Raw genomic sequence first — 27,220 nt, forward strand, 5'->3', positions numbered from 1 at the left:
GCCAAGAAAAGAATATCCACGGTCCGCCTCGGTTTCCTGACTGTGTGACGTCAGCCTGAAGGGAAAAGGGGGGCACTGAGATCCCCTCACTATCTGATGTGGATGTGAGAGGCTGAGGCTCCTTCTGCACCACCCACTTCATTCCCCCACAGTCAACAGGAAGACTGGAGGCCAAGGACAGCGGCCACACTCTGCAGGAGAGGACGGACACCGAGGTCCAGCTGTACAGCCAGAACAAAGGAGAACAACAAAGGCAGAGGAATGAGCAAGAATCAGAAAGAAGTGAAGAAAATCCAGTCAGTTTATCTGCAGAACCTGGAGAAACTGAACCAGGGGATAAAGCCAGAGAAGAAAAGTTGGAAACCCAAAGACGGAGACTTTGCTGTGCAGACAGCAATGGAAAAGCTGCGACAGCCTCCCATAGCAGGACAAGTGGCCAAAAGCTCTGCTCACAGAATCAGCAGAGATCTGACCTGTTCCATCTGCCTGGACCTCTTCAAGCAGCCGGTGTCGCTGCCCTGCGATCACACCTTCTGCCAGGGCTGCATCGAGGGCTACTGGGCAGGACCCAGGGGCCCCGGACAGGGAGGCACCGGCTCCTGCCCCCAGTGCAGGAAGGTTTACCCTGGACAGAGCTACAGGCCCAACCGTATAGTGGCCAACATTGTGGAGAGTTACTGCCAGGGCCTGGAGGAGAGCGGGCCGGTGGCTTGTCTGCCAGATGTTGGGGTGACTGAGAGGGTTCCAGCTCCGGTGCCTCGCTGCAGCCGACACAGGGAGGAGCTGAAGCTGTACTGTGAGGAAGACCAGGAGCTGGTGTGTCTGGTGTGTGGTCTGTCGCAGGAGCACAGAAATCACACCATGGTGTGTGTCCAGGAGGCTGAGCAGAAGTACAGGGTAGGTTTTACATCTCATGAGGTGCCTGTGTGATGTGAAAGGCTCTGCAGGATGTCAAAAAAATGAAAAAACACTCAACTCAACAAAAGTCTGCATCTCAGGAATCACGTATCCACATTTCACTTAGTGCATCGTTTCACAGTGTACATGAATTCTGCCTGGTTGCAACATGATTTTGCCACATTGTCTCTAAATTGTGCACGAGACAACCACTTGTGATAGTCCAGAAAACATTTTTCTTCTCCAAGCCTTGATTGAGTTTCAAAAACAGAACATTTCTGAGTTGATAATTACTGCTCTGCATCCTCTATTTCCTATGTAAAGTGCTCTATGTCTGTTTTTCATATTTAAGATTTTTTTTGTGTCTATTTATTGCTTTTGCACCACAACAACTAATAAAAGCTGGTGTATCGTTGCATTTAAAGTGCAGTGATGATGTGTTTTTGTCCTGACAGGCATCTCTGAACAGCTCAATGGATTCCTTGAAAGCTGAGCTCAACACAGCGCTGCAGTACGACAGGGAAGCCGAAGACGAGGTCAAAAAGCTGAAGGTGAGATGAAACACGCTGAACTTACATTTGCACCACTATAAATGTCCAGTCTGACCAGTTTAATGGCCTATAAAGACCGAGCAGAAGGTGTGATTGGCGTCATCTGCTCATGGATTCATGCTTTTGTCTGTATGTGCACACTGTCAAGCTAACTTCCATCATCTCCCACCCACTCAGGAGCACACTGCTGACCTGAAGCAGCGCATCGAGGCCCAGTTCAGCGACCTGCACCAGTTCCTGTACCAGGAGGAGAAGCTGCTGCAGGTGAAGCTGAAGACGGAGGAGAGACGGGAGCTGATTCGTCTGGACGAGCACAAGGCCCTGCTGTGTGTGGAGATCTCCCGTCTGCAGAGGGCCGTCCACGAGATCGAGGACAAACTGAAGGAGCAGGACCCATTTACTCTGCTCCGAGTGAGTCCAGCTTGTAGGAACTTCGATTCGGTTCATCTGGAAGGCATTAGCAGCCTGATGAGTCAGCTCTGGGGATGATTAAGTCAAGAAATGCTGAGCTCTTCATTTCAAACCTATTTGCTTCCAAAGCAGAAGGCAAAATTCAGGACCAAAAAGAGTTTTTTTCACCCGCTCATGTAGCAGACGTGGATTTCTGTGCCAACATGTTAACAGGCTCCAAAATCCACATTTAAGGTTGAGCTGAGCAGGGTGTGACCACTTTGGCTTTCCTGCTCAGTTTGCACACACTTCTTAGAGGCCAGAAACATGTTGCTCATGTCAGTATGCATGTAGGTCGAGAGTAAAGACTGACATGTTGGTAATAATGTCGCTAATTTTCTGCTAACAAAAGACTTTTCCTCTCAGTGAGCTCAGACAGGATGTAGGCCAGTGATCTCACTCGCTGATCTGGAGAATAAGGAGTTTAGCTCAGGCACGAGGCCACGCTCTGGCCTCGGCCGGCGGGACTTTCCCCCGGCCACAGGGAGATCCCACAGGCTGGGATAGCGTGAGCTCAGACATTGATGTCATGTGGAAAAAGCCGTCTCTTCTTTCAGATGCAACAACTAATTACCCATCTCTGTCTCTCTTCCTGTGTTTATTCTCTCTTCAGAGCATCAAAGTGCTGCTCCAGAGGTGAGTGTGGGAGAAGCTGGTCCGCTTATTCTTTCTGTTTTTGTTCTCTCTCTTCACTGATGGACTTTGCTTTTGTTGGCAGGCCTTCGCTGAAGTTTGAGAAACCTCTATTCACACCGCCCAGTCTGTGTGAGGGTCGCTTTGCAGGGCCCCTGCAGTACAGAGTGTGGAAATCCATGAGAGGAAGCATTTATCCAGGTGCAGTATGAGGCTCTTATGCACCTGAATCACTGAACTGCACGTCTTTCTAGTCAGAATGAACATGTTTTAACCCTCCAGTTGTCCTCATTTATGGGCACCAAAAAATATTGTTTCCTTGTTTGAAAAAAATCTAAAAATTCAGCAAAAAATTCCCCACATGTCTGAAAATTTGCAAAACCTTCAGAAGGAAAATTCCAATAATTCCTTAAAAGTTTGCTTTAAAAGTTTTATTTATTTTTTTAATCCCCCAAATTTGGCAAGAAAATTCTTGTAAATATTTTTTAAAAATGAGTAAAAATCTTCCAAAAAATCCTAAAAATATCTAGTGATTACATATATATCAGTAAAACTTCTAATATTTTCCTTAAGAACATTCACATAAAAATTAACCAAGATCCAGCGAATTTTTCTGGATTTTGGTTGGGTTTTTTTGCAAATGTTCTTAAGAAACCTTTTTAACATTTCCTTTTTCCACCAAAAAGTGTTCAAAGATTTCTCAAAAATGTGGCCATCAGAAGTTTCACTGTGAAAACATATATTTTTTCCACATTTTCAAACTTTAAACTGGGTCAATTTTGACCCGCAGGACGATACGAGGGTTAAATCTTTAGTCTTATACTTGTCTTTTTTTTAGTTCCAGCAGCCATAACCTTTAACTCCAGCACGGCCAACCCTTGGCTCAGCCTCACCTCCTCCCTCACCTGCGTTCGCTACCAGACCTTCAACCACACCGTGCAGGACAACCCCTACAGGTTCAACGCTGCCCTGTCGCTGCTCGGGAGCCAAGGCTTCACCCACGGCCGCCACTACTGGGAGATTGAGGTCTACAGCAGCACCGTCTGGACAGTGGGGGTGGCCCGGGAGTCGGTGCCCAGAAAGGGAGTCATCAAAGCCCTCCCAGCTAACGGCTTCTGGACTCTCTCCCTGTCTTATGGGATTCAGTACATGGCTGGAACATCCCCTCCGACCGTCCTGTCCCTGGAGGAGCAGCTGGCCAGGATCGGTGTGTACCTGGACTACAAGAGGGGCCTGGTGTCCTTCTACAACGCAGAGAGCATGACGCACCTCTACACCTTCAGGGAGACCTTCACTGAGACGCTGTACCCTTATTTCAACCTGGGCTTCCTGGATAAAGTGCATGAAAATGAGCCTCTCAAAGTTTTCTTACCAAAGATTTAAAAGCTGTGAAAAAAAAGCGAACAAAGGGTTGAAAAGTTACCAAAACTTATCATGAAATGAAACATGACCAAAAAGCATTTATACTCTATTGTACAGAACCAAACACAACAGTGGATTTATAACTGAGTAAGTCACGTTGAATAATATGTATCCGATAGGAACACATGTATGTTAAATAGCATTTTGTAGTTTGTAGACTGGATCTACTGCCACACATTTCATGTCAGAGAAGCTGCGCTTCAGTGAAGAATGTGAAACTGTCTGGTTACCTGACTGAGATTACTGCAGTTTACTGTTTTAATAATCCTTCTTGTGCATGATTCACTGATACAGTCAATAAAATATCTTTATAGTATGTTTTGTACACTGCAAAAAAGGTGTTTTAATGAAGTGTTGCATTCAGGGACTATAGAAAAATGTGTATCATACCTACTAGCAGAAAGGTAATGACACAAAATTTAAAAAGAACCCACATTTAACAATTGTTTTCATAATATGCAGAAAATGATATAATTTTGATCATCATCTTTGTACTTGCTGTGAGAGCTGGATTGAGAACAATGTTAAATCAAGTTGACATCCAGTATCAATTAACATTTTAGTGAGAGCATATCTTCAAAACTACTTTCTAAAATCTGGCTTTTCAACATGAAACCATTTATCTCCACTATTAGATTGTTAATATTTGTCATTTTTGGAGTGTAACTTTAAGATGTCCTGGGGATTTTTTTAACCACTCATAGCACTATAGAGCAATGTTTTACAAGTGTTTTGGTTGCATCAAGTGCAAGCAAGGAACCGTAGAAACATAACAATGTAACAAAAGAGGCAGGAAGGAAGCTTGTGAAATATTTACCGTCAGTCTTCAAAAGATGTGCACTGTGAGTTTTACTGAACAAAGCTGGAATGATGCTTCAGAAATACATGTAAACACCAAACCCACAGAGACGAATGTTATGAGCAGCTGCTGGTCACAGAGAAAAGGGAAATATCTCAACAATGTGCAGCGTGGACATAAGTGTTGAGAAAGCTAACTGGTTGATCCACCATCTCTGAATGTAAACATACACAGATCAGCCAAAACATTAAACCACTGACAGGTTAGTGAACAACACAGACCGTCTTGTTTAGCTGCAATGTTCTGCAGGAAAACCTTGTGTACTGACATTCATGTAGATGTTTCTTCACCTCCTTAACCCTCCTTAACCCTTGTCTTCATTTACGTGCACTAAAAAATATTTCCTTGTCAGAAAAAAATCCCAAAATTCAGCAAAAAAATTCCCCAAATTTCAGAAAATTTGCAAAACCTTCAGGAAAAAAATTCCAATAATTCCTTAAAAGTTTCCCGTAAAAGTTTTATTTTAAAAAATCCCCCAAATTTGGCAAGAAAATTCTTGTGAATATTTTTTTAAAAATTAGTAAAAATCTTTCAAAAAAATCTTGAAAATATCTAAAGTGATTATATACATATCAGTAAAACTTCTAATATTCTCTTTCAGAACATTCACAAAAAATTAACAAAAATCCAGCAAAATTTGCTGGATTTTGGTTGATTTTTTGTGAATATTCTGAAAGATACATTTTTTTTAACTTTTACTTTTTTCAACCAAAAAAATTTCTAAAATTTCCCAAAAAATGTTAAAAATGTGAGCACCACAAGTTTCACTGTGAAAATATTTTTTTTCCACATTTTCAAACTTTAAAACGGGTCAATTTTGACCCGCAGGACAACAGGAGGGTTAAATATTGTTGCAGATCCAGCACACCCTTTCATTTGTAAAAAGCGCCAACTGAAAGCAGAGGTTACACTCCAAAAACTGGTCAGGAATGGCTCAAGGAACACGACCAAGAGGCACCAAACTCATAAACCCATGGAGGTCCCAACCTGCAACCCATAGGTTCGGCTACTAGTGCCAGACACAACAGAAGACCTCCAGAAGCCTCATGTTCATGTACATTTGACAGCAAAAGTTGGACTCAAACAATACTTGGCAGGTGGTTTTAATGTTGAGGCTGATCACTGTAACTGTGTTTACAACCAGACTCTGCAATGAGCCTTCAAAACCAGACTCCAAAGTAGTGTTTGACTGTCTTCAAATGAAAAATAACACACCTGCTATGATTTCAGGAACAACAAGATGCTGCTAAATGTTGTTCACAATTATTATGTGCATTTATTAAGCGATATAATACATCAAACTGCATTACATTCATTAGAAGTGATCACACTTTCAACCTCAGACAGCGGAAAGTGACACAGTGGATATTATGATAAAAAAAAACAAGGCAAACTATATCACAATATGTACATTTTATAACTCAGTGCTATGATGCAATCCGCTCATTACAGGCGGCGTGACTGAAGATACTGGAACTAGTCCTTTTTTTAATCCTAAACGGCTAGATAATGATGAGGAGTAACGATGGGATTTGTCTGCACGGCTTCACTCGGTCTCACAGATTTCAATGTAAAGTATGTGGGTTGGTGTTTGTGGTATTGAGCCATGCATTCACTCCTTGCCTGGAGATGGGTGTGACTGACCAAATAGCAGGGGTGAAGTCTCCATTTAGGTTTTGGGGGAAGATTTAGAGAGTCACTTGCTTGCGTGCAACGTGTCCTGGAACTTCGTGCTCGTGTAGCGCACATGAAAGCCTTTTTTATTGATGCTGTCATCCGAGTGAAACTTCAACACAACGGCGTCTCCAGCTGAGTAAACCTCCTCTGGAGCCTGGGGAGAAGATGATACAGACAAAAACGTATCTTCTTTCTGCGAGAATAATTCAATTAAAGCAATGTTTGCCGCACAAGACCTACCCCAGATCCACAATACCGTCCCAGCCTGGGAGACTTGACGTCGGCGCCGTCATATAGCTCCACATAGTCGTACCCGCAGTCGGCCTCCTCCTCGATCTCAAACACTTGGAAGATGATCTCGACTCCGTAGCCCTTCTCAGCAGTGACCACCCACGTGCAGTCGGAGCCTCCAGGGTAGTTGTTATCTCCAAACTGTGCATGAGAGTACAGATCTTTTGTCTTGACCTCGGCTTTAAGGCTTCCTCCGCATTCTGGGAATTTACAACCACAAAATTAGAGGGTCAAAAGGAGGAGCTCATAAAAGTGAGGAAAGAATGCAGGCTTTATAAACACAACACAAAACAAACCCCCTTCTTGAAATGTCACATTTTTGGTATTCTATTCTTCCTCCAAAACACAAATTTATTCTATTTCCAGGCTTTTTTTTTGGTAGCAGTTGACCAACTTTCTTTCTTTGCCAACCTGCTCTGTATGAAGCCTCAAAGCCTCGTTTCTGCACCGAGTTGTCTGAGAAAAAATGCAGGAACATTTTGTTGCCACTAGAGACGACGGGAGAAGGCTTTTTGGTGCCACAAAATCGCCCCAGAGTTGGTGCACGAAGGTCTTTCCCGTCGTAGATCTCCAGATGGTCATAAGCACACTCCAGATGAGCCTCCATGTCGACCTCATTAAAAACCTGCAAGTCATTTAGAGTGAAATTTAACGAGACGGGAATGCTGCAAGAAATAGCTTTTCAGAGCTTTCATTTTGGGTCATAACGTACGAGTTTGATTCGATGCCCCGGGGTCGTGGACAGAAACCAGGTGCAGGCCTTCTTGCTGGGATATTTGTCGGGCCAGTTCGGGCTGCTGATGGTGCCTGAGACGCTGTTGACAACGTGATCGCAGCCCGCTGAAGAAAAAAAAACCCAGCATATCAGAGGAAAACAATGAAAGCTGCATCACTGAAAGCTCACATCATTTCCTCCTCCTCAACACAGGTTTCCTCGGGGGCGTTTTTTAATTGAACAGGCATTCATCAGCAAAGCAAACGAAAGCAAAAGTAAATCTTTCCACATGCAACAATCTTTTCCACAGAGGTTATTAATAAACAGGTAATGGGCCATTGTTGGGGTTTCACATATACAGCACAGGAGCTCATATCCTTCCTGTGTTTCTTGGATCACAGATTACCTGACAGGAAGGCCACAGTTTTTCAGGCTGTGGAACTGTGTTTCTGGGACATTAATGAGCAGTACTGGGGCTCCACAAGGAACAGTCCTGGTTCCATTCCTGTTCACACTGTATACATCAGACTTCAAATACAGCACTGAGTCCTGCCACATTCAGAAATACTCTGATGACACTGCTATCGTGGCATGTATCAGAAATGGACATGAAGCTGAATACAGGGATCTCATAAGTGCCTTCAGTGACTGGAGTCACAAAAACCTCAGAAGCCTCAGAAGACTTGGATCATTTGACATCTGCAGTAAGATGCTGCAGATGGTTTATCAGTCTGGTAGCAAGTGTTCTGTTTTATGCTGCAGTCTGCTGGGGAGGCAGTATAAATAACAAGGATGCAAGGTGTTTGAACAAACTGATTATAAAACCTGACTCTATGGTTGGAATCAGATTGAACACATTGGAGGATGAGGTGGAGATACGGGTACTGAGCAAGATGGAGGCCATTCTGACAAACATGGATCATCCACTTCATATCTGCCTCAATGAGCAACGAAACATCGGTGATGGACGACTCCTATCCCTGCACTGCAGGACTGAAAGATTCAGAAAATCTTACCATCAGCAATCAGACTATTTAATTCTAAAGTAAACAGATGAGACCTCGGACAATTGAATTTCTCTTCTGGGATTAATAAAGTTATTGTACTGTATTGTATTGTATCTTAAAATCTCAGTTTAAGAACACAGTTTTCATGGGAATTATTTCTCCTATGGAAACTACCAGTAGAGGCAGAAATGTCTGATCTTAAAACAATTAAAGCATGGTCTGACTCTCAGATTCACTTCATTAAATCACACTGATGAGACGACAGCAGCAGACGTACTGTACCTTCCTTGCAGTCGTGTCTATTATCGTGCAGCATGAAGCCGCTGCGGCACTGACAGCTGTAGCTTCCGAAGGTGTTCACACATTCATGCTGGCAGCCGCCGTTACCTTTGGAGCACTCGTCTATATCTGTTGAGATGTTTCAGGAATTTTAATTCAAATCCTTCTGCACACAGTAACACTGTTTGTCACAACGGGCTGCAGAAAACTCACACAAACCATGGTGTTGACGTTTTAAGCCCAGACCTGTTATGCAGTTATTTAATGTTATAAATGAATTGTCAGATGAATAAACAAAATTTAAGACAAGCTTGTATGAAGTCATAGTGGCAAAATCATGTGTTGCTAACAGCGTTAATGATTTCTCTGCACTGTGGAACATCGAGACCCTGAAATAGAAGTAACTACTTCATTTATTTTTTGTTTACACTGGTACTTTTACTGATCTGAGACAACAAAGTATCTTATGTGAAAACAGGCCCGTTGTCCAGATGTTTGACTTCCAAATTAAACTTTGGTCTAATGCCATATCATAGATACCTAGCAAAAGCTTGACCATACAGATAGACTGGGGGTTTTCTTAGTCCACATTAACTGACCTCTGCCTCAGCCTCAATATAGTGAGTGAAAAGGAATTTAATCAATTTTTTTTACCAAAAATTTTCTAAAATAAAATGACGGCAAAACAACAGACATGTATTGTTTGTCATACTGCTTGTAACATAGGGTTTAAAAAGGCTGATGGAGAAAAAAACTAATCACAGTTTCACATTTTGAGTTTAAAGATCCCATATTACAGGTTAATATTTTTAATATGGCATTCTACTATAATATGTTTACATGCTTTAATGGTAAAAAAAAAACACATCATTTTCTCATGCTATACATTGCTGTAGCATATTCTCTTTAAAACATTCACTTAAATTCGCTTAAAACACTTTATTTTAGCTCCTGTCACTTTAAAGCCTCCGTCCCAAAAAGCAAGTCACTGGCCCGATGAAAGCAAGGGACCTTACCTTACCTTAACCTAAGGTAGCTTACCCCCAGATCTACGAGTACAGATGTAGTCCTAGCAGGAAAGTCATGCTAGCAAGTGTGAGGTAAATGTGTTACATGGTGATGTAAATAAGTAACAGTAGAAACATCTGGACTTTAAACTGGAAGGTTTTTTATGCAGATATGCAACAGTGTTTTCTCTTGGAGAAAGTCCCTTTGGATTAGACTTTAGGCTTTATAAGTTAACAGACCTTTAACATGCACAAAAGGCTACATAATAATGAAATGGAGTGAAAAGATGACAAATACACATCAGTGTTGTAATGTAGATGGAGAAAAAACTAATGAAAAACTTGGAGGAAACGGTGCACTGGCAAATAAAAACTAAGTAAACAAACGGGTCCTGCAAACCTGTGGTACTTTCAATGGATCAGAAATAAACTTCAGTATATTTATTTGTGACCTAATTAGGGAGAGCACATATTTAAGGTAGTACTGCCCATTTAGTTAAAAAATACAAACACCAGAGTGGACAGTTAGTAAAAAAAAAAACTGTGAGAAAAAAGGAATAGTGAACTAAAGATTCTAAATAAAAGGAAAAGACTGGTCTCATTCTGGAAGCAGGAAATGAAAACAGCTGCTTGCATTGTTCTACTGGGATGTTTTTTCTCTACTCTCTGAGCCACATCTGCACCATTGCATCACATTTCCTCAGAAGTTCCTTTATCAATATTTCCTAATTACCTCATTCACTTACCAGAGAAGAAGTGAGCCTTGAAGCCCTTCTTGGAGACAGTGTTGTCCGACTTGAACTCAATCCTCATGTTGTTCTCCTGGGAGGTGATGACCTCGGGCTTCTCTGCTCCACAGAACTTCCCATGAAGCTTTGAGTCTGAACTCAGCCCACTGCGAACCTCCACATAATCATACTTACACACCTGAATGGAAATGTACAGAAGAAACGACGATTTTAGCAAAAAATCTGTGGACATACAGTGATTTTACCCATCTACACTACCATTCATACGTTTGGGGTCACTCAGAAATGTCCTTAGTTTTGAAAGAAAAGCTGTTTTTTTTTCAATAAAGACAACATCAAATTAATCAGAAATCCAGTCTAGACATTGTTAATGTGGTAAATGACTATTCTAGCTGGAAATTTTTAATAGAATATCTCCATAGGGGTACAGAGGAACATTTCCAGCAACCATCACTCCTGTGTTCTAATGCTACATTGTGTTAGCTAATGGTATTGAAAGGCTCACTGATGATTAGAACATTCATGTTAGCACATGAATAAAAGTGTGAAATTGTTTGAGTGACCCCAAACTATTGAACAGTAGTGTATATGCATTAAAACCTACATCATTCCCTTCGGTTTCGAACACGTCGAACACCAGGGTGATGCGATACTGAATCGGAGCCACCAGCTGCCACACACAGTTCTTGTTGGGCGGATATTCTTTGGGCCAGCCGGGGGTGGTGAGGGAGCCGTTCAAGTAAGTGATGAATCCACCACAGGCAGCTGCTGGTGGGACAAAACACTGATTTTAGTGAGAAAAGCGAGAAAGAAAAACACTTGTGTAGCCTAAATTACATGGCCTGTATGTGAATCCGTGAAATCTGTGGACAAGGATAATTTACTAATTTAAAGAACATCGAGAAATAAAGTGACACTAAGAACACCCTGAAAATTAATGAATAAAATCACATAATGCACCAAATTGTACTTTTCATGCTCATGATTCAACTTGGTGCTGCTCGCCTCACTGAGGAGTTGTAGCAGGAGAGCACTGCCCTCTTGTGGTAAAACATAAAATCACGCCTTGAACTCTAAGAATAAAAACATTTAAGAACAGTGGCAACTTAAAAACCCTACTATAATGAAAAATGGGATCTTAGATACAATAAAAAGTACTCACCCCCCTTGAAAGTTTTCTATTTTTATTGCTTTTCAACCCTGAATCATGAGCAATCTATTTTTACAAGAGTTTACAAAAAGACTCTTTCTAATTAAAATGAAAACAGACTAAAGCAATGTCAAGTGATTACATAATACAGATATAAAATGTAAAATAAGTAAGTGCATAAGTATTTACCTCCCTTGATAAAGTATTTAGTATTCAACTGAGGTCTGGGTTCTGATTTTTACACTCCAGAGCATTCACCCTGTTGCCTTTACACCATTTCTGTGAAGTCTTGGCTATATGCATTGAGTTATTGTCTTGCTGGCAAACAAATCTTCTCCCAAGTCACACTTACGCTCCAGGATTTCGCTGTACTTTGCTGCATTTGTTTTATCCCCTATTTTTTGCAAGCCTACTGCTGAGAAGCTGCTTCACATCATGATACTGCCACCACCATGCTTTATTGTGGCGATGTTGTGTTTGTGATGATGTGCAGTGTTTCGTGTGAAACATCACATCTAGTCTGATGGGGAAAAAGTTCAATTTTGGTCCCGTCAGACCAAAGAATCTTCTTCCAGTTGACTTTAGAGTCTCTCACATGCCTTCTGGTGAACTGTAGTTGAGATTTAACGACCTTTTTGCAACTCTCACAATATTTTGACATGAATGTGACAAAAAGACAAATAAAACAGACCATTATTCAATGCTAAAAAGCAAATAAATGATAAAACTTCTAAGGGGAGTGAATACTTTTTTCAGAAACTGTCTATGCTGCAGTGAGAAGAGAACACCATGAGTGTAGTGGCAGACTCCAGTAGAAAGTCTGAACAATATTACAGGCTTCACTTGACATTCTAAAGCAACAGCACTCTAATGTTAGTTCGTACGAGGCTCTATACTCACTCTCACAGCTGCGTCTGTCGGCTGCCAGCTCATATCCAGGGTCGCAGGCACATCTGTAGCTGCCCAGCGTGTTCAGACAACGCTGCTCGCAATGACCATTATCAGGCCTGGAGCACTCGTCCATCTCTAACAAAAGGCAGATCTGAATTACTGGTTTTCTGTGCCAGACAAATGCATCACTTTCTACAACCAAAAAAAATAAATAAATAAATCATTGCTGGTAGTTTGAAGCGACTCTCTGACCTTTGAAAAAGTTGGCAGAAAACCCGGCTTTGTTGACCGATCCATCAGATGCGAACTTGAGCCAGAGCTGGTTGGAGCTGCTTTTGATGTCGTCTGGTTTGTCGTAGCCGCAGAAGCGACCGAGCAGCGGGCTGCTTTCTGAACCGCCGTCCCTCACCTCTACGTAGTCGTAGGCACAGCTGTCATGTCTCTCAATCTGCCGTCAAAGCAAAGACTCAGAGGTTTGCTCATAGATTGGACAGACGGCAGATGTTGCTGAAGTTCGATCAGTCTGTGATGTGTTAACAGGCCTGATAATGCCTTCCACTGCACTGCTTATTGAAATGGTAACTGCCTGGAAGAAAAGTCTTACTGAGGTTTCTACTGTGAGTTTGGTTTCATGTCTTCTGTCATAATTTCATCAATGTTTGAATTGATAGACTAATTAAAACTGATTAAAAGTGCAATAAATAAGGTATTAAAAAGGTAACTTTGAAAATATATGACCTAAAAATTAATGTTTGGTTAAAAAAAATGTAATGTTCTTTATTACAATTTTTATTTTTAACCAGTCACATGACCACAGGTTAGTTAAGGGGCACAGCTGTGGTATTATGGGTCAGATACAAAAGAAGAAAGGCCATATTGATACAGAAGAAAACCATACGATATCAAAATAACCATTCTGCTTTATTTTTTTCCATATTTGTGTATAATATTTGTGCCTTTATATGGACAGTTTCATGCATGTTTTTGGACCTGTCTATCAACTGGAACTGGCTTGACAGGCTTTTTGTTTGAGTCCGTCTAATTACAGACACTTTCTTGAAAATACTTTAAAAACAACTGAACGTTTGTTGTGTGTCCTTTATTTTTTTGGAGTTTTCCCATTGTATGTTGACAAGAGGGGAAATAAATGTTCAGAAGACATCTGGATCTAGAGCAGTGTAGTTACAGTAACAGCGTTTACTTGTTGGTTTTGTTGTTGCTACTCTTGTTTCCTCAGATTACATAAAGCTAAAGGATAATAAGGGTTTGGACACAGCTCCAGCAGGCAGTTATTTAGATAAATGGACCAACTTCAACCTAAAAAAAATGTTTTATTGCATGTTTAAAAATTACAGTTAAATCAATGTGCTTTCACAATGTAATGTACCAGTGAAATGAAACACTTTCTACAGCTTTGGACCGATTGTTCATTCATTGGTGCATATTTTCTTCAGTCTCTCTGAGCAAGTACACACCAATCAAATACAGCATTCAGTGTTGAAACAACTTTTCGTATTCACCCTGCCGTACCGTTTAAGTATTGAAAGTATAGTTGATTTTACCTCAAACGACTGAAAGGAGAGGCCGACATCAAAACCTTCTGCCACTGTGATTTTCCACACACACACTTTGTTGGACTGGTAGTCATCAGGATAATTGGGGGACTGAATCTGGCCGCTTTCCCGCTCCACGTCTCCCCCACAGATGGCTGCACAGGAGGTGAGAAGTGAGATTAATGGCGGTTTATTTCATTCACAGACCTGCTTTCTGTGTCTCTACCTTCAGCTGTCGGCGTTACACAACTACGGTGAAAAGAAACGGTGGAGAATAACGCATCAGCTACAGCGAGTGTTAGTTAAAACAGTGTGTGTTGTACCTTCGTAAACAGCAGAGAAGCCTTTGCCCACCCAGCTGCTGCTGCTTCTGAATTCAATCCACAGTCGACTGTCAGTTGAGATAATTGGATCTGGAAGTGTATCTCCACAGAACCGGCCTGCCAAAGTACATTAGGAAACAACAGGCCTGCCTGTCAGTGAGTGCTTCACAGAGCCTCGTGGAGATTCCACAGCTCAGGTTCAAAACAGACCTTTTAAAGGAGCTTTTCTCCAGAACCCGTCTCGGACCTCCACATGGTCGTACCAGCACAGGTGACTCCTGAAGAGGTCCATGGAAGTAAAATTCAGAACAATCTAAGACACAGAGGAGACAGCATCCATCTAGATTTCTAGGAGTCACAACAAAGCCAGCGACAACAACAGTGTTGTTTTTCCAGCTGATATGAAGCCAACAGTGTCCTGACTGCACCATCAAATGATTGGAAAAATCACCAAGTTTGAAAGGCATGTTTTATTTTTTTAAAAATCCCCCCAAATTATCAGAGCCAGAAACTGTAAAAACACAAAGACTCATTGGATTTTCAGTGGTCCTTGTATGAATCATGTGTGATGTGCAGTTCGGTCTGGAAAAGTAACTAAATTTAAACTCAAAATTGTGACTTTTTTCATGCAAATCATTACATGTCTCATTTAAAAAGTGTCAAAAATAAACTGCTTCTGTAAAAAAACAACACATTCACCAATCCTTACTACCATTAGTGGCAAGTGACTCAATTGTGACCAACAGCCACATGACAAAAATTCAGGAAACTTTTTGACTAAACCGAGTTGAACTGCAGGTAGCGTTTACATTGAACAAATAGGAGACAAATATAGAAACAACATAAAGATGTAAATAGTAAAATATCTATACTTTGTAGAGACACCATTTTCTGAGTATAGGAAACACCTGAGGGTACTCAGAAAAATATTACACATACTGATTCCTCGTTTTTTTCATTTGGTATTTAAGAAATTCAACTTTTTTTCTATTTATTACAATTAATACATTTTTGAGTTCTTTCTACTTTTATCCATGTTTATGCTGTTTCTATAGAGGTGCAGGATTTGTAATTGTAGTGATAAATGAGCCTACAGTGAGTAAAAGTGTGACACGAGCAAATAAAAACACCCAGAACCTCAGGCTTCAGATGGTTACTGGAATAAATCTCAGGAAGGAACTGAATTACTGTACATTAATCTGTTTATATGGACTAAATGACTATAGTGAAAAGCCTTAAATCTTTTTTTTTTTCCACATCTGTGCATGACGTGTTGTTCAGTATGTAGATTTCTAAAGAGTCTAGTCTAGACTCTGGACAACTGGTTGTTTAATATTTTCATTTTACTCACCAAGATATGGCGCATTGCTTGTTTATCTACTGAAAAACTACACAAGTGGACAGTGAGTTTCATAGGTGGACTATAGAGTTAATGCTTCCACATAAGAGTGAGTGATGAGAAGACTCACCTTTTCTCCAGGAGTGACAGAAATCCTCCAGACACAGTGAGCGTACGCCGAGTATCCGTTGGGGAAATCAGGTGAGGAGAAGTTTCCAGCGCTGTCCTGAAGGCTCTCCCCACACCCTGTTAAACCACACAGCAGCACCAGCGATCAGATAACAAAACAGCATTAAAGTCCCAGAATAGAGAACAGAAGCTGCCTTAAACTTTACTTTTTAATGTCCGTTTTGACATCGAGAAGTTTTAGATTTAGTTAGAGAACTTTCAGACAGCTGGCTTTGAAAATGATCAAAGTTTAAAGTCGAGGTGTTTGTCGATAATTAAGTGGTTGAGTCACATCGAATGCTTCGTACTTGCACATTTGTAGAGTTTGCGTGCTTGTGCAATGTCCCCTTTGCTGAGCCTCGTCCTCTGTCCAATAGAAGGTCTGACTCCATTGACATCATATCGGGGCAGGATTGTGTCTAAGAAGACGCCTCTGTTTCAGACAAATCACAAATATGAGCAGTTCATTCATTAAAGAATTCTAAAACCCACTAAGAAGCCTGATGAGAAAGAACATCTTCTACCTTCTAATGATACTGAAGCACAGGAGAATCTGATTTCCAAAAAGTTCAAACAGAAAGACTGACTAGAGCACTCCTGTTGGACACCTTGATACTTTATTGATTCTGATAATCTCTAGCTGGGTTTGGAGCTCCCACTCTCACACAGTTCCCATGGTGATGCACCCATGAATGACAGGCATGTGCAAACAGAGCCGCTCTGAATGGGGCCTTTGGCTGGTGCCAGCCGGCTCAGTGGAGCCCGCTCCTGAATGCCAGAGAAAAAGGCCACTCCAGCCCAAATTGTTCAACAAAGCCTCAACTGCCAGGCCTTTATTTAGCTTGGCTTGCCTACATGACCCAGAGCTGCATAGTGGTTATGAAGGTAGAAAAAACCAACAACAAAGCAAAGAGGAAAGCAATGGGGCAACAACATGCACGAGATAGAAATAAAAAAAAGAAAACATTTCTGTGACAATAAAGGAACAAATCCTCAGAGGGTTTTCATGAATCATGTTCAGCATAAAGGTCAGCGAGGAGCTCAGCTGGTGAAGCAGAACAATATTAGTGGCAGAGTTTTTCCCATTGATGAAGATGAACTTGGTGTCACCTTAATCCTCGTGTTGTGGGTCAAATTGACCCGTTTTAAAGATTGAAAATGCGGGAAAAAAATACACATTTTCACAGTAAAACTTCTGATTTCCACATTTTCAGCATTTTTGGGAAATTTTAGATTTTTTTTAGTGGAAAAAAAGAAATATTAAAAAAAAGTTTCTTAAGAACATTCACAAAAAATCAAGCAAAATCCAGTGACTTTCACTGGATTTTGGTAGATTTTTCTGTGAATGTTCTTAAAGAAAATATTAGAGGTTTTACTGATGTACATGTAATCACTTTAGATATTTTTAGGATTTTTTTTGGAAGATTTTTACTCATTTTTTGAAAATATTTACAAGGATTCTCTTGCCAAATTTGGCGGATTTAAAAAATTTTTTTTTAAGGATTTAAAAAAAAAAAAAAATTCTTCCTGAAGGTTTTGTAAATTTTCAGAAATTTGGGGAATTTTTTTGCTGAATTTTTGCATTTTTTTCAGACAAGGAAACAATATCTTTTGGTGCCCGTAAATGCAGACAACAGGAGGGTTAAATACTGGTTCCCAGCTCTAAATGTAAAGGAGTTTAATCACTGATTAAAGATGTCAGAAGTAATGTATTTGTGGTGTTGACATGCAGAGAATCAGGCTAATGTGTTACTAGTGTAAACATACAGAGTGAATAATCATTTTAACCACCATCTAACCAAGAACTGCCCCAGTGGAGCTCTTTAATTGTCTGTTAATGTCTACAGGCTAGAGATGAAAACAAACCATCAGGAAACCCACAAAAGTGAGAAACAAATCCTTGCAGTCCCATTAACATAATACTAACTTTAGGAGATGAAAAAGAAAGTGAAGCAGATGAAAGCATCCCTTGCCAACCTGGAAAACGTATTTCTTGCATAATGCATGATGCTTCCAAAGTCGTACACCTCCCCCAGTGAGTCAACCTCGCCTGGCTCCATCTTCAGGAAGTTATACTCCTGTCCTTTTGATACACACACAGTCGGTGGACTAAATACATTGAAACAACATCTGGAGCGTCACTAGATTCACACATTCACTCTGTTTTGTGTCACCCGTGCAGAGCACGTGCAGTAACAGTACCTGGTTGGATGTTGTCTCTGATGATGCTTACATGCTCGTCACGGTCCGGACGAGTGTGTTCGTGCCAGAAGCCGATGACGTGGCCGAGCTCGTGCGCCACGATGCCGAACTTATCGCAGTTCTTTCCTATGGAGATGGCCTGAGGGCCGCCGCCTCTCCTCCCCACGTAGGAGCAACACCTGCCAGGTAACAACACTGTTCACATCCACATCCTGGAGCACTGATTATGAGCTGCTTGAAGGACCATAATGTTGCTTCACTAAATTATATAAGCATTCATACATGCAGGTTGTACAGTTTTAGATATTTGGAAGTATTTTAATCCGCCCTCCATTTACCGTAGTTCCATATGTTTTGGTGGTTGATTAGCAGATTTTTAAAACTTTCAAGTTTTATACTCTGCCAGAGTGAACATTAGGGTCAATATAATAACTGAGGGACTTTTGAAGTCCATGAGACGTATCTTGCATACATTTCTATTAAAAGTTTAAAAAAAATGTTTTTTATGTTCATTATGATCATGTCTTTACAAATTCTATAATTATTTATTATGGAAACAATCACTTATTGATAAAAAATGACTGGAAATCACTAAAATGTTAACTAAATAACCTTCCAAATTTAATATCAACCACCTTCTAATTTGCTAAACAATAATAAAATGAGCTGATTCAAGAATTGCTTTGATTGTGTTCTTTATATCAAGTTCAGATAATCATGACAGGTATTTCTGTTTTGGCAATATATCACATTTTATATGGAAGATAACAAATTGTATCTGTGTGTTAATCCCAGATCACATGACCTGTTCCACATGATGTCATTTCCTCCTGAAGAAAAGACTGGCCAGACTCCAAGGCTTTCTGAGTTATTTAATATAAAGTAGTGTGTGAGTCAAGTGTGGATTTATGGCATCTCAACAGGTTTACTACAATATCTTTATAAATAACTTTCAATTTTACTCAGTTGTATATATAATATTTTAGAAGAATCTTTCTGTAAAAATGCCATGTGGTGTTTGGTTATAGGCAGTCATGTTGATTTTAGGCCTGAAAACAGCAAAAATGTCAACTATGATACAAAAACTCCAGCAATTATATATTGACCCATTAAGTTTGCACTGACTTTTTGAAACTTTTTGCAAATAAAAAACTGATATGCCATCCCAAAGCTAAGACAGATGCTATCACTGTACTTTGGCTTTGCCACTCTCCACCAACTCATAGGTAAAATATTTGACTGTTTTTCTGCTAAATGTGGCTCAGCACTCATCAGCTAGTTGCTAACTTCGTCTAACGTTTGTTGAATGTGTAGCTGCCGCCTGCTGTGAATGAGATTGTTTGATGAGAGCAGCGATGGTGAGTAAATCAATGAATGAAGCTGTGGGCTGCAAAAACAAACCGGTGAGCCGAGAGATGATAAAATGCTCAGTATAGCCGAGTGGAGCTGAAGTGTAGTTTCTGTGGGTTCATCACCTCGAATGACACCTCTTACAAACCCACCAATACACTCACCAGCCACTTTATTAGGTACACCTGTTTAATCTGCCATCTCTGCCATGAACCTTTATTACTTTCAGAAAACCCTCTAAATTTTCCAGTCCAAATTTTTGTCCAGTGCACCAGAACCACCCACTATGACCTCAATAATAAATACAAAGGACAACTTTAACAACATCAGCAGAAACTTTGCACTGTTGACCCTCAAGCATGAGTTTTAACATTTTTTTTTCTAGGTTTATTTTAGCTTAGTATCTTATTGTTTTTTTCCACTAGTCACTGCATTTTGTATATTATGTCATTTATTTGTTTTCTGAAGAATATCTGGCAAAAGAATGAATAATCTTATCTTGTCTGGCTGGCATTGTGCTTCACATGTGTACCTAATAAAGTGAGTGTATTTTGTTCATTGCAGCTTTTTCTGTATCTGTGGCTTCAACTCTACCCGTAAGCACAGATTTACAGAAAACTCTGCTCTGCATAAACTCATAAAACATTACTTGCATGCAATTTTTTCCACATTTGCTGTGAAAAAACTAACTCTGACTCTAACTGATATTCACATTAAGAGAAAAACTCAAATTTCTCAAACAGTAAATGTGCCAAAACATTAAAAAAAAACCCACATAATTTTAGTTTAGGTTGAAGTCAATGTTCTGTGTTACATTTTTCCAACCTAAAGGCCGAGACGTGCACTTCTGATAAATGCATTAACTTCTTTTAACTCACCCACAAGGTCTGTAGGTGAAAACAATGTAGCTTTCTTCAGTCGTCCTCTCAGTGAAAGTTACACAAGTGTGTTTCTCCCAGTGACGCATCGCCTGACGGAAAATGGCTCGCTGACTGCCTGGAAGGAAACTCTGAATTAGACACTTTCAGGATGTCCAAGCTGCAGATGGCAAAGCACACATGCGGCTGTACAGTGCAGCAGACAACCGCTCAGTAAAAATTAAAGAAACTGATGAGAGATTTATTGTTTTCCTCCTGAACTCACCACTGAAGTTCCCACTGATCACATAAGGAATGATTCCGTCCGGCCAAACGCGCTCAGGTCTGGAGGTGGCTGCTCTCCTGCGACGATGGAGACTCAGTCGAACTGCAGATCTTCTGCTCCTGATGCTCTCATTGGAAGTGGAGCTGTTGACTGTAAAGATGTTAAATGAAGGAGAATTTGCCTTAATTATCATCCTTTTATTTGCACTTAATCACTGAGTCATACTTAATCATAGAAGGGTAAATTTCTTTTCCTGATCCTGGGAGCTTCAAGAAAAAGCAACTGGACTTCTCTTTTAGGTTCCTGAAGACACTTCAGTTGTAACTTAGAGAGGAGAAGAGAGGTCCAGCTGCTTTATACAGAAACTCCATGACCTGGATGACGAAGAGTCTACACAGACGTTTCTTTTCCTGCTCTGACACCTGAGTTTGTGTGGTTGGTCCAGACGGTGTGATGCGACTCTCTGAACATACGAAGGTCGTCCTCATCCAGAGCGATGTCTCCCAGAAAGGCAGCTGTTCAGACGTTTAAACACACAGTTAAACAGCAGACAAAACTAACATTCTAGAGTGTGTGCTGCTATCTGCTCCACAGGTACATGTCATACAGTATTATGACACTATCATGGGTGTCTTCAAGTGATCACGATTATAACAGTGCATTTTCTAGCAAAACAATCTTAGAATAATAAAAAAAAGTCTTTAAAAAAAGTCTACTACAGTATTCATCAAACTCTGCATATACAAAGCTAAAATTACACTTCCTAGCTCATTGGCTCACTGTGGAAAATAAAGCAAACATACAAAGCTAAATCCAACCCAGAAACTGAACTACTAACAGCCAAAAACAACATTCAAACTCTAACTTTACACAGTAATGCCTGCAAATATTGTTACATGATTTGTAAGTTGAGTAAATCTGTATTTTTCTTGGAAGCAGGACGCTTCACTGGACTGGCACAGATGAATGATGACAACAACTTTCCAGCAAATAAAGGACATGTAGCAGGATTGTTTGTCTGATGAGCAAACACACCACGTGAATACAGACTTACAGACACACACTGAAACATATCAGCAAACAGCTGTGTCATTTTAACGGCTGAAGCTGTGAACTGAACACACTGTGATCTATTTTTACGGTGTTGCTGAATACCACCTGATGCATCAACCTGCAGTACAAATCAGTTTTTAAATCAGTTCAGATTTGCGCCAAACCATTGTTGATGATGTCTACATTGTTGTATCTTGCCAAATTTGCAGAACTACAGTATGTTGTAGTGCTGAGACTAAAACGCAAGTCAGAGAATGTTTATATAAAATACAAACTGAACATTTTTCATAAAAATCAGGATTAGCACTCATGTTAGTCTGACAGTGTGTATCTTTTAATTCATTAGATATCCTAGAGGAAAACTTTCCAAAATTGCAGTTTCTTTTATATAGCTCCTGCAGCAACTTGTTTTTGAACATTCATCTGCTTAGACTTCTAGATGTCTGATAAGGTGAATAAATGCATAAATTAATGGCATTACTGGACAATACTGACTTAACAAACTGTATTAATAGACATAAGAGGAAACTTATTGTCCAAATGAAAGTTGCATCACTGCAGGGTTTCGTACAGTACAGCCCAGAGAGTGGAAGATCAAACTCTTGAGGAGTTGCAAAATGACTTCTTAATAGCTTCTGAACATGGCTGAATATCTTAATTTGAGCTGAGAGTTGTTAGAAAAACATGTCAAAAGCAGAGCTGATTGTCCGTAACAGAAAACTGGGCCAAGGTTTGTCTGCTGCTGGCTTTAACACAGCATGTTGAAGTGAATGGGAAAACCCTCAACCTCTGTATTTAGTCACAATACATGTGTCTGTTTTATAAACATAATCTTCAACCTTGTGACAAAATTGGGGTTTTTCTGGTTCCAGGTGGTAAAAACACAAATCCAGGTCATCTCAGTTCTATCTAACTGATGCAAAGTCTCAGGTATTCCTTATCAAACCCAACTCACATGGCTGAAGACTAAATAATGACTACATGATTCAAAGAGTGGTTAAACTGCCTGGGGAGAGATCTAGTAGATGGTTAGATGGTGAAATTAAAGAAGGCATCTAGCAGAAGAGCCAACTTTAAAATGATAAACAGGTCTATGACACCAGTTATCAGGTACTTATAATGCAGTCCTGAGATCCTTTACTTCACCACTATCCACACCTTTAGTCTCAGGTTATTACGAGCCTTGAACCCTGCAGTTTGGGTTGAGAATAACTACCTCTGACTCCCCAACAGTCAGGTAGAAATGAGGAAGCCTCTTCAAGTTGCCTTCTACCAAATCATTTAGGATTATGGGGACCTGGATGGAGGGCTGCACAGTGGCGTAGTGGTTAGCACTTTCGCCTTGCAGCAAGAAGGTCCCTGGTTCGCGTCCCGGCTTTCCCGGGATCTTTCTGCATGGAGTTTGCATGTTCTCCCTGTGCATGCGTGGGTTCTCTCCGGGTACTCCGGCTTCCTCCCACAGTCCAAAAATATGCTGAGGTTAATTGATTATTCTAAATTGCCCGTAGGTGTGAATGTGTGAGTGCTTGTTTGTCTTTGTATGTGGCCCTGCGACAGACTGGCGACCTGTCCAGGGTGTCCCCTGCCTTTGCCCGAGTTAGCTGGGATAGGCTTCAGCACCCCCCGCGACCCTAGTGAGGATTAAGCGGTGTATAGATAATGGATGGATGGATGGATGGGACCTGGATGGCTGAGAATCCACATAGACATCCGTGTTTATCCTCTGTAAGGGATTTAGCCTCCAGTTTAACCATCATATTGTTTGAGCAGAACAACACCAGAGTCTTTCCCTTTAAATACCTCATTCAGCTGTGTGATGTAACAACCTTTGAAAGCACAAATGAACGGACGTAGCAGGTCCCTGTGTCGGCCTTTGAAGTAAATTCACTCATGCAAAGGGTGACTGTAAATGACTGTCACCCCTGCAGTGTGCACTCCATGCCCCAAAGCCAGAGGGATTTCACCGGCGTCCAGCCGAGGACTGAGCTGGCACGGCCTCAATGACCTTTAGTCTCCAGGCAACTGCCTCAGAGTGGAAGAGTGGTGTGTTTGCAGTTTCAGAAGTCACAAGTGGAGAAGGAACCCCGACCTGCTAGAGGCCCCCTAATGACCAAAGGAACTGTTTGTCATGTCAGATGATGGGAAAAAAATGTGTCTTCACCAAGACTTGTTACTGTACAAAGGACCCACGCAGTCACACACATTCTGGCACAACGGTGACTTTTTAGATTTGACTTTGGACTCATAATGCGCAATTTAATATGCATCAACACAGCATGATTTATTGTTTCCTGTTTAAGCAGATCATTTCTCTCCTCATGTTAAACATGATTAATGATCCCTTTAAAGAACGTCAGTTTACTTCAGCACAATTCTGAAGTTTTTCTACTTTCTTCTGTGCATCCAGTTTAAGCTACTTTACAGTTAAATAATACATTTTTATCCCCTATATTTATTTTGACAGATTTATTTTTTTACTTAAATGATCAAAACATGAACAACTCATATAATGTGATATAGTACTGTAGAAGAATTTACCAATACTTTAGGACAACTCAGCTTCAACTTAAACATTAGTAGAGCAGCACTATGTGTCTTAATCCATGAAAATAGCATAATAGACACAATGCAGTGGTCATTCTGTGATTTTCTGCTTAAAAAGGACTTTCACGTCGCTTCTTCCACCACTGATTTTCTTCAGAGCAGCTGAATAAAGGTGATTCAAGGCTGTATCGTGTTTATTTAATTTCAAACCCAGTAAAACAGATCCACTGAGAAAGACTGAGCAGCTCCGACAGATACAGTAATTGTGACTTTGAAAGTAATTTTGCAGAAACATCTCGTGCAGATGCTCCCTGCAGTCCATCATGTCAACATCATGTCATCAGGAGATGAAAAGTGGATCTGGCTCTTCATCAGCCTCATCTATCTCTCTAAGTGATCACTGTCCTCAGGGGGACATTTACATTGTCCACATTTACAGTGTCTCTTCTTCTGCTTTTATTCTTCAGTTTTCCTTGATCTGCCTGTACTTAGGTTCAGTATATTTTACACTTTAACATGTGTTTTTGGGGTAAATATTAGAGTTTTTTTAATTAGTTAACAGTTTTTGCATTAAAAACACGTATTGAGACTTATTTGTAATGAAGTGTTTTTATGTTTTACTTAAATACATCAATTAACTACCAATAGATTTTGATTAACAGTAAATAGACTTATGTTTAAGTGTTAAATGATAATAAGAATATATATATATATATATATATATATATATATATATATATATATATATATATATATATATATATATATATATATATTACATAAAATTATGAGCCTACATTTTATCTTAGAATCCCCTACTTTTCTTCTTATCTGAACTATTCTCAGCCACATTTAACTTTAAAAGTTTTTTTCTAGTCCAGTTCATAATGATCAGGGCCTAAATGGTTTTGGATATTGGCCAAAACGCATCACTCACACACTAACAGCAAATACAAATAAAACTCTAAATCTACAGGAGGTAAAATGTACAGTACCAGCTTTACAGGGATCCTTGTAGTCGATTGCATCTCCGAGGTTAGTCACAGCAGAGTCCACCAGCTCCCAATCATCCGCCACAGAAACGCGCAGAACGCACAGGAGGAACAAAACCGCGACTCCCATGACTTCTCATCAAATATGCAGACGAGGTAAAGTGGTTGGTCGTCAGAGGAGAAAGGAGAGCTGAGAATAAAAAAGTTCCTCGACAGCGGCGAGCGGTGTGATTTCATAAACGCAACGCTGTTTTGTCCATGCTGCTGCAGAGACCCGCTGACATACAGTCCAGGACGGAGAGCAGAGCTCACACAGCAGAGCGCACAGCAGAGCGCACATCCATGCGTTTGGAGCCACTGAGGTACTTCACCTGCAGACAGATGGCTACTGTGCATTTGCATAAAGCGTGGCCAAGTGGTAAAAATCACGTTTTTATTTTAAAACTGTCTGTTTTAGCACATTATCTTACATTTTAGACCACGTAGAGGATCATGGAGCAAAACTGTTAATGATATACCAAGAAAAGTGCAACTTTTAGCTCCTGAAATGTATTATTTTTTTATCTGTACATTGAAACAGTTTATTGACAACATCCTATATTTTCAGCTTCTATCAACCTTAATTATTGCAGAAGTTATTATTTCAAATAATTACCCTGATGTGCTTTGGAGAAACGATCAATAGGTGTTGATTTTTGACCATGTTTACCACCTGCAGGCTCCACACACACATCCGCTGTAATCTATGGAAACACTGACTCATCAATTAGTACAGGGTCTGACGCATGATTAAAGAACAGGGTTCCCATAAAAAACAAAGGACCCACTTACTGAGTAACATCCTCAGCTGCCCCCACAAACCATCCGTCTCTGAAGCTGCCACATTTAGAGTAAACTGCTGCTTGTAGTTTGCCAACTCTAATTAGGCAAAAGCGTCACCCCTTTGCAAGAGATAAATCCTGTTTTCTGTTCTTCAGATCGGATAGTTTGCTGCCACACACAGTGTCATGCTGTGCAGACTCAACTTGCTCCTGGCATGAGAAGAGGAGAAGATTCATCCTCCTCTATGAACTGCTTTTTTACCCTGGCACAGATCGCAGCGAGCCGCTGCCATCATTTATTTGGACCGAGCTCCTGTCACCACAGTGGAGCTGGTTCAGTGTTACAGGATCCCTCTGTCACAGCAAGGCCTGTCGCTTTCAGGAGTTTTTAACACAGCCACCAAAAGTCTGACAAAGTTTTATAGAAATAGTTAGACTTTTGGAAAATTTGCTTATTTTATTGCCCAGAACATGTATGCCACAGTCGTGTCAAACTTGAAGTAACATGAAGGAGACACTAGTTTTTGCATCACATAAAGCCTGACAACAGTCGGCTAAACTGACTAAAGGCATTTGTGTAAAACAAAAGTGTCAAATTGTGGTTTTACTGGTGGTTTTGACGATTTCTTAGTCAACAACAGTGTTGTCTTTGGACAGAGTCATGATGGTTGTACTACAAAGCAAGTTCAGCCATAGGCTTTTTTTCACATTAGCTGGCTCGATAAAACCTAAAAGCCCAGTCAGAGAAAACGTAACACAACTTTGTTTGTGAAGGCTTACCTCTGTGCAGGCTTCCTAAAGACAGGGCGTTTGATGCGTCATTTGTTTCTTCTCCTTCACAAAGTGAACCGTGTGCTGCCTTCTTCTGTCAAGGCTGTTACAATGAAGACCTACGAAGAAAACAAAAAAAAAATTATTTCAATTAAAATCACTGTCACTGCAAAATGATGCACCTCAGCTAGGTGCTTTTGGTAGAAATCCATAAGCTTCTGCTTGTATTTTTGACCAATTCTCTTGACAAAACTGGTGCAGTTCAACTAAATTTGTTGGCTTTCTGACACACACTTGTGTGTTCATCACAGTCCAATGATTCTCAGTGAGGTTTATGTTGAAACTTATGGGAAACGAGCCTAAAACCTTAACTATAGTCTGAT

At 40.4% G+C, this 27,220-nt stretch overlaps 2 protein-coding genes across 4 annotated transcripts; one reads left to right on the forward strand and one right to left on the reverse strand.

Moving 5' to 3' along the window:
• The first annotated feature begins 120 nt into the window (after positions 1 to 120).
• On the forward strand, positions 121 to 4,269 carry trim69 (tripartite motif containing 69). Its single transcript, XM_023268958.3, has 6 exons — positions 121 to 897; positions 1,353 to 1,448; positions 1,626 to 1,859; positions 2,512 to 2,534; positions 2,617 to 2,732; positions 3,370 to 4,269. The coding sequence occupies exons 1-6, from the start codon at positions 262 to 264 to the stop codon at positions 3,912 to 3,914; spliced, it is 1,650 nt and encodes a 549-aa protein (XP_023124726.2). The 5' UTR covers positions 121 to 261; the 3' UTR covers positions 3,915 to 4,269.
• A 1,794-nt stretch (positions 4,270 to 6,063) lies between these two features.
• On the reverse strand, positions 6,064 to 25,591 carry LOC111567679 (bone morphogenetic protein 1-like). 3 transcript variants are annotated; one of them, XM_035947559.2, is made up of 20 exons: positions 25,249 to 25,591; positions 21,079 to 21,171; positions 20,657 to 20,806; positions 20,392 to 20,509; positions 18,164 to 18,342; positions 17,939 to 18,044; positions 16,270 to 16,394; positions 15,924 to 16,039; positions 14,665 to 14,767; positions 14,455 to 14,571; positions 14,141 to 14,286; positions 12,831 to 13,026; positions 12,588 to 12,713; positions 11,142 to 11,302; positions 10,535 to 10,715; positions 8,785 to 8,910; positions 7,493 to 7,620; positions 7,192 to 7,405; positions 6,730 to 6,980; positions 6,064 to 6,643 (listed from the first exon to the last, which is right to left on the reverse strand). In XM_035947559.2, the coding sequence occupies exons 1-20, from the start codon at positions 25,373 to 25,375 to the stop codon at positions 6,509 to 6,511; spliced, it is 2,898 nt and encodes a 965-aa protein (XP_035803452.2). In that variant the 5' UTR covers positions 25,376 to 25,591; the 3' UTR covers positions 6,064 to 6,508. The 3 variants fall into 3 exon arrangements, with proteins under 3 accessions (XP_035803452.2, XP_035803451.2, XP_054875198.1); XM_035947558.2 differs by having other exon boundaries at positions 11,142 to 11,305; XM_055019223.1 differs by lacking the exons at positions 21,079 to 21,171; positions 25,249 to 25,591 and having other exon boundaries at positions 11,142 to 11,305; positions 20,392 to 20,505; positions 20,657 to 20,782.
• Between the last annotated feature and the right edge of the window lie 1,629 nt (positions 25,592 to 27,220).

The sequence above is a fragment of the Amphiprion ocellaris genome, chromosome 17 (genome assembly GCF_022539595.1).
Source record: "Amphiprion ocellaris isolate individual 3 ecotype Okinawa chromosome 17, ASM2253959v1, whole genome shotgun sequence".
Taxonomy (NCBI): domain Eukaryota; kingdom Metazoa; phylum Chordata; class Actinopteri; family Pomacentridae; genus Amphiprion; species Amphiprion ocellaris.

Bases quoted from the DNA above. Each gene is read 5' to 3' on its own strand.
- LOC111567679 (XM_035947558.2), bottom strand. From the start codon at position 25,375: ATGGGAGTCGCGGTTTTGTTCCTCCTGTGCGTTCTGCGCGTTTCTGTG. The intron at 21,172-25,248 runs GTACTGTACATT...ACGTCTGAACAG, and splicing joins CAAGGATCCCTGTAAAGCTG to CTGCCTTTCTGGGAGACATC. The intron at 14,287-14,454 runs GTACAACACACA...CCTCCTGTGCAG, and splicing joins CTTCTCTGCTGTTTACGAAG to CCATCTGTGGGGGAGACGTG.
- trim69 (XM_023268958.3), top strand. From the start codon at position 262: ATGAGCAAGAATCAGAAAGAAGTGAAGAAAATCCAGTCAGTTTATCTG. The intron at 1,860-2,511 runs GTGAGTCCAGCT...TTCTCTCTTCAG, and splicing joins ACCCATTTACTCTGCTCCGA to AGCATCAAAGTGCTGCTCCA. The intron at 2,733-3,369 runs GTGCAGTATGAG...TCTTTTTTTTAG, and splicing joins GAGAGGAAGCATTTATCCAG to TTCCAGCAGCCATAACCTTT.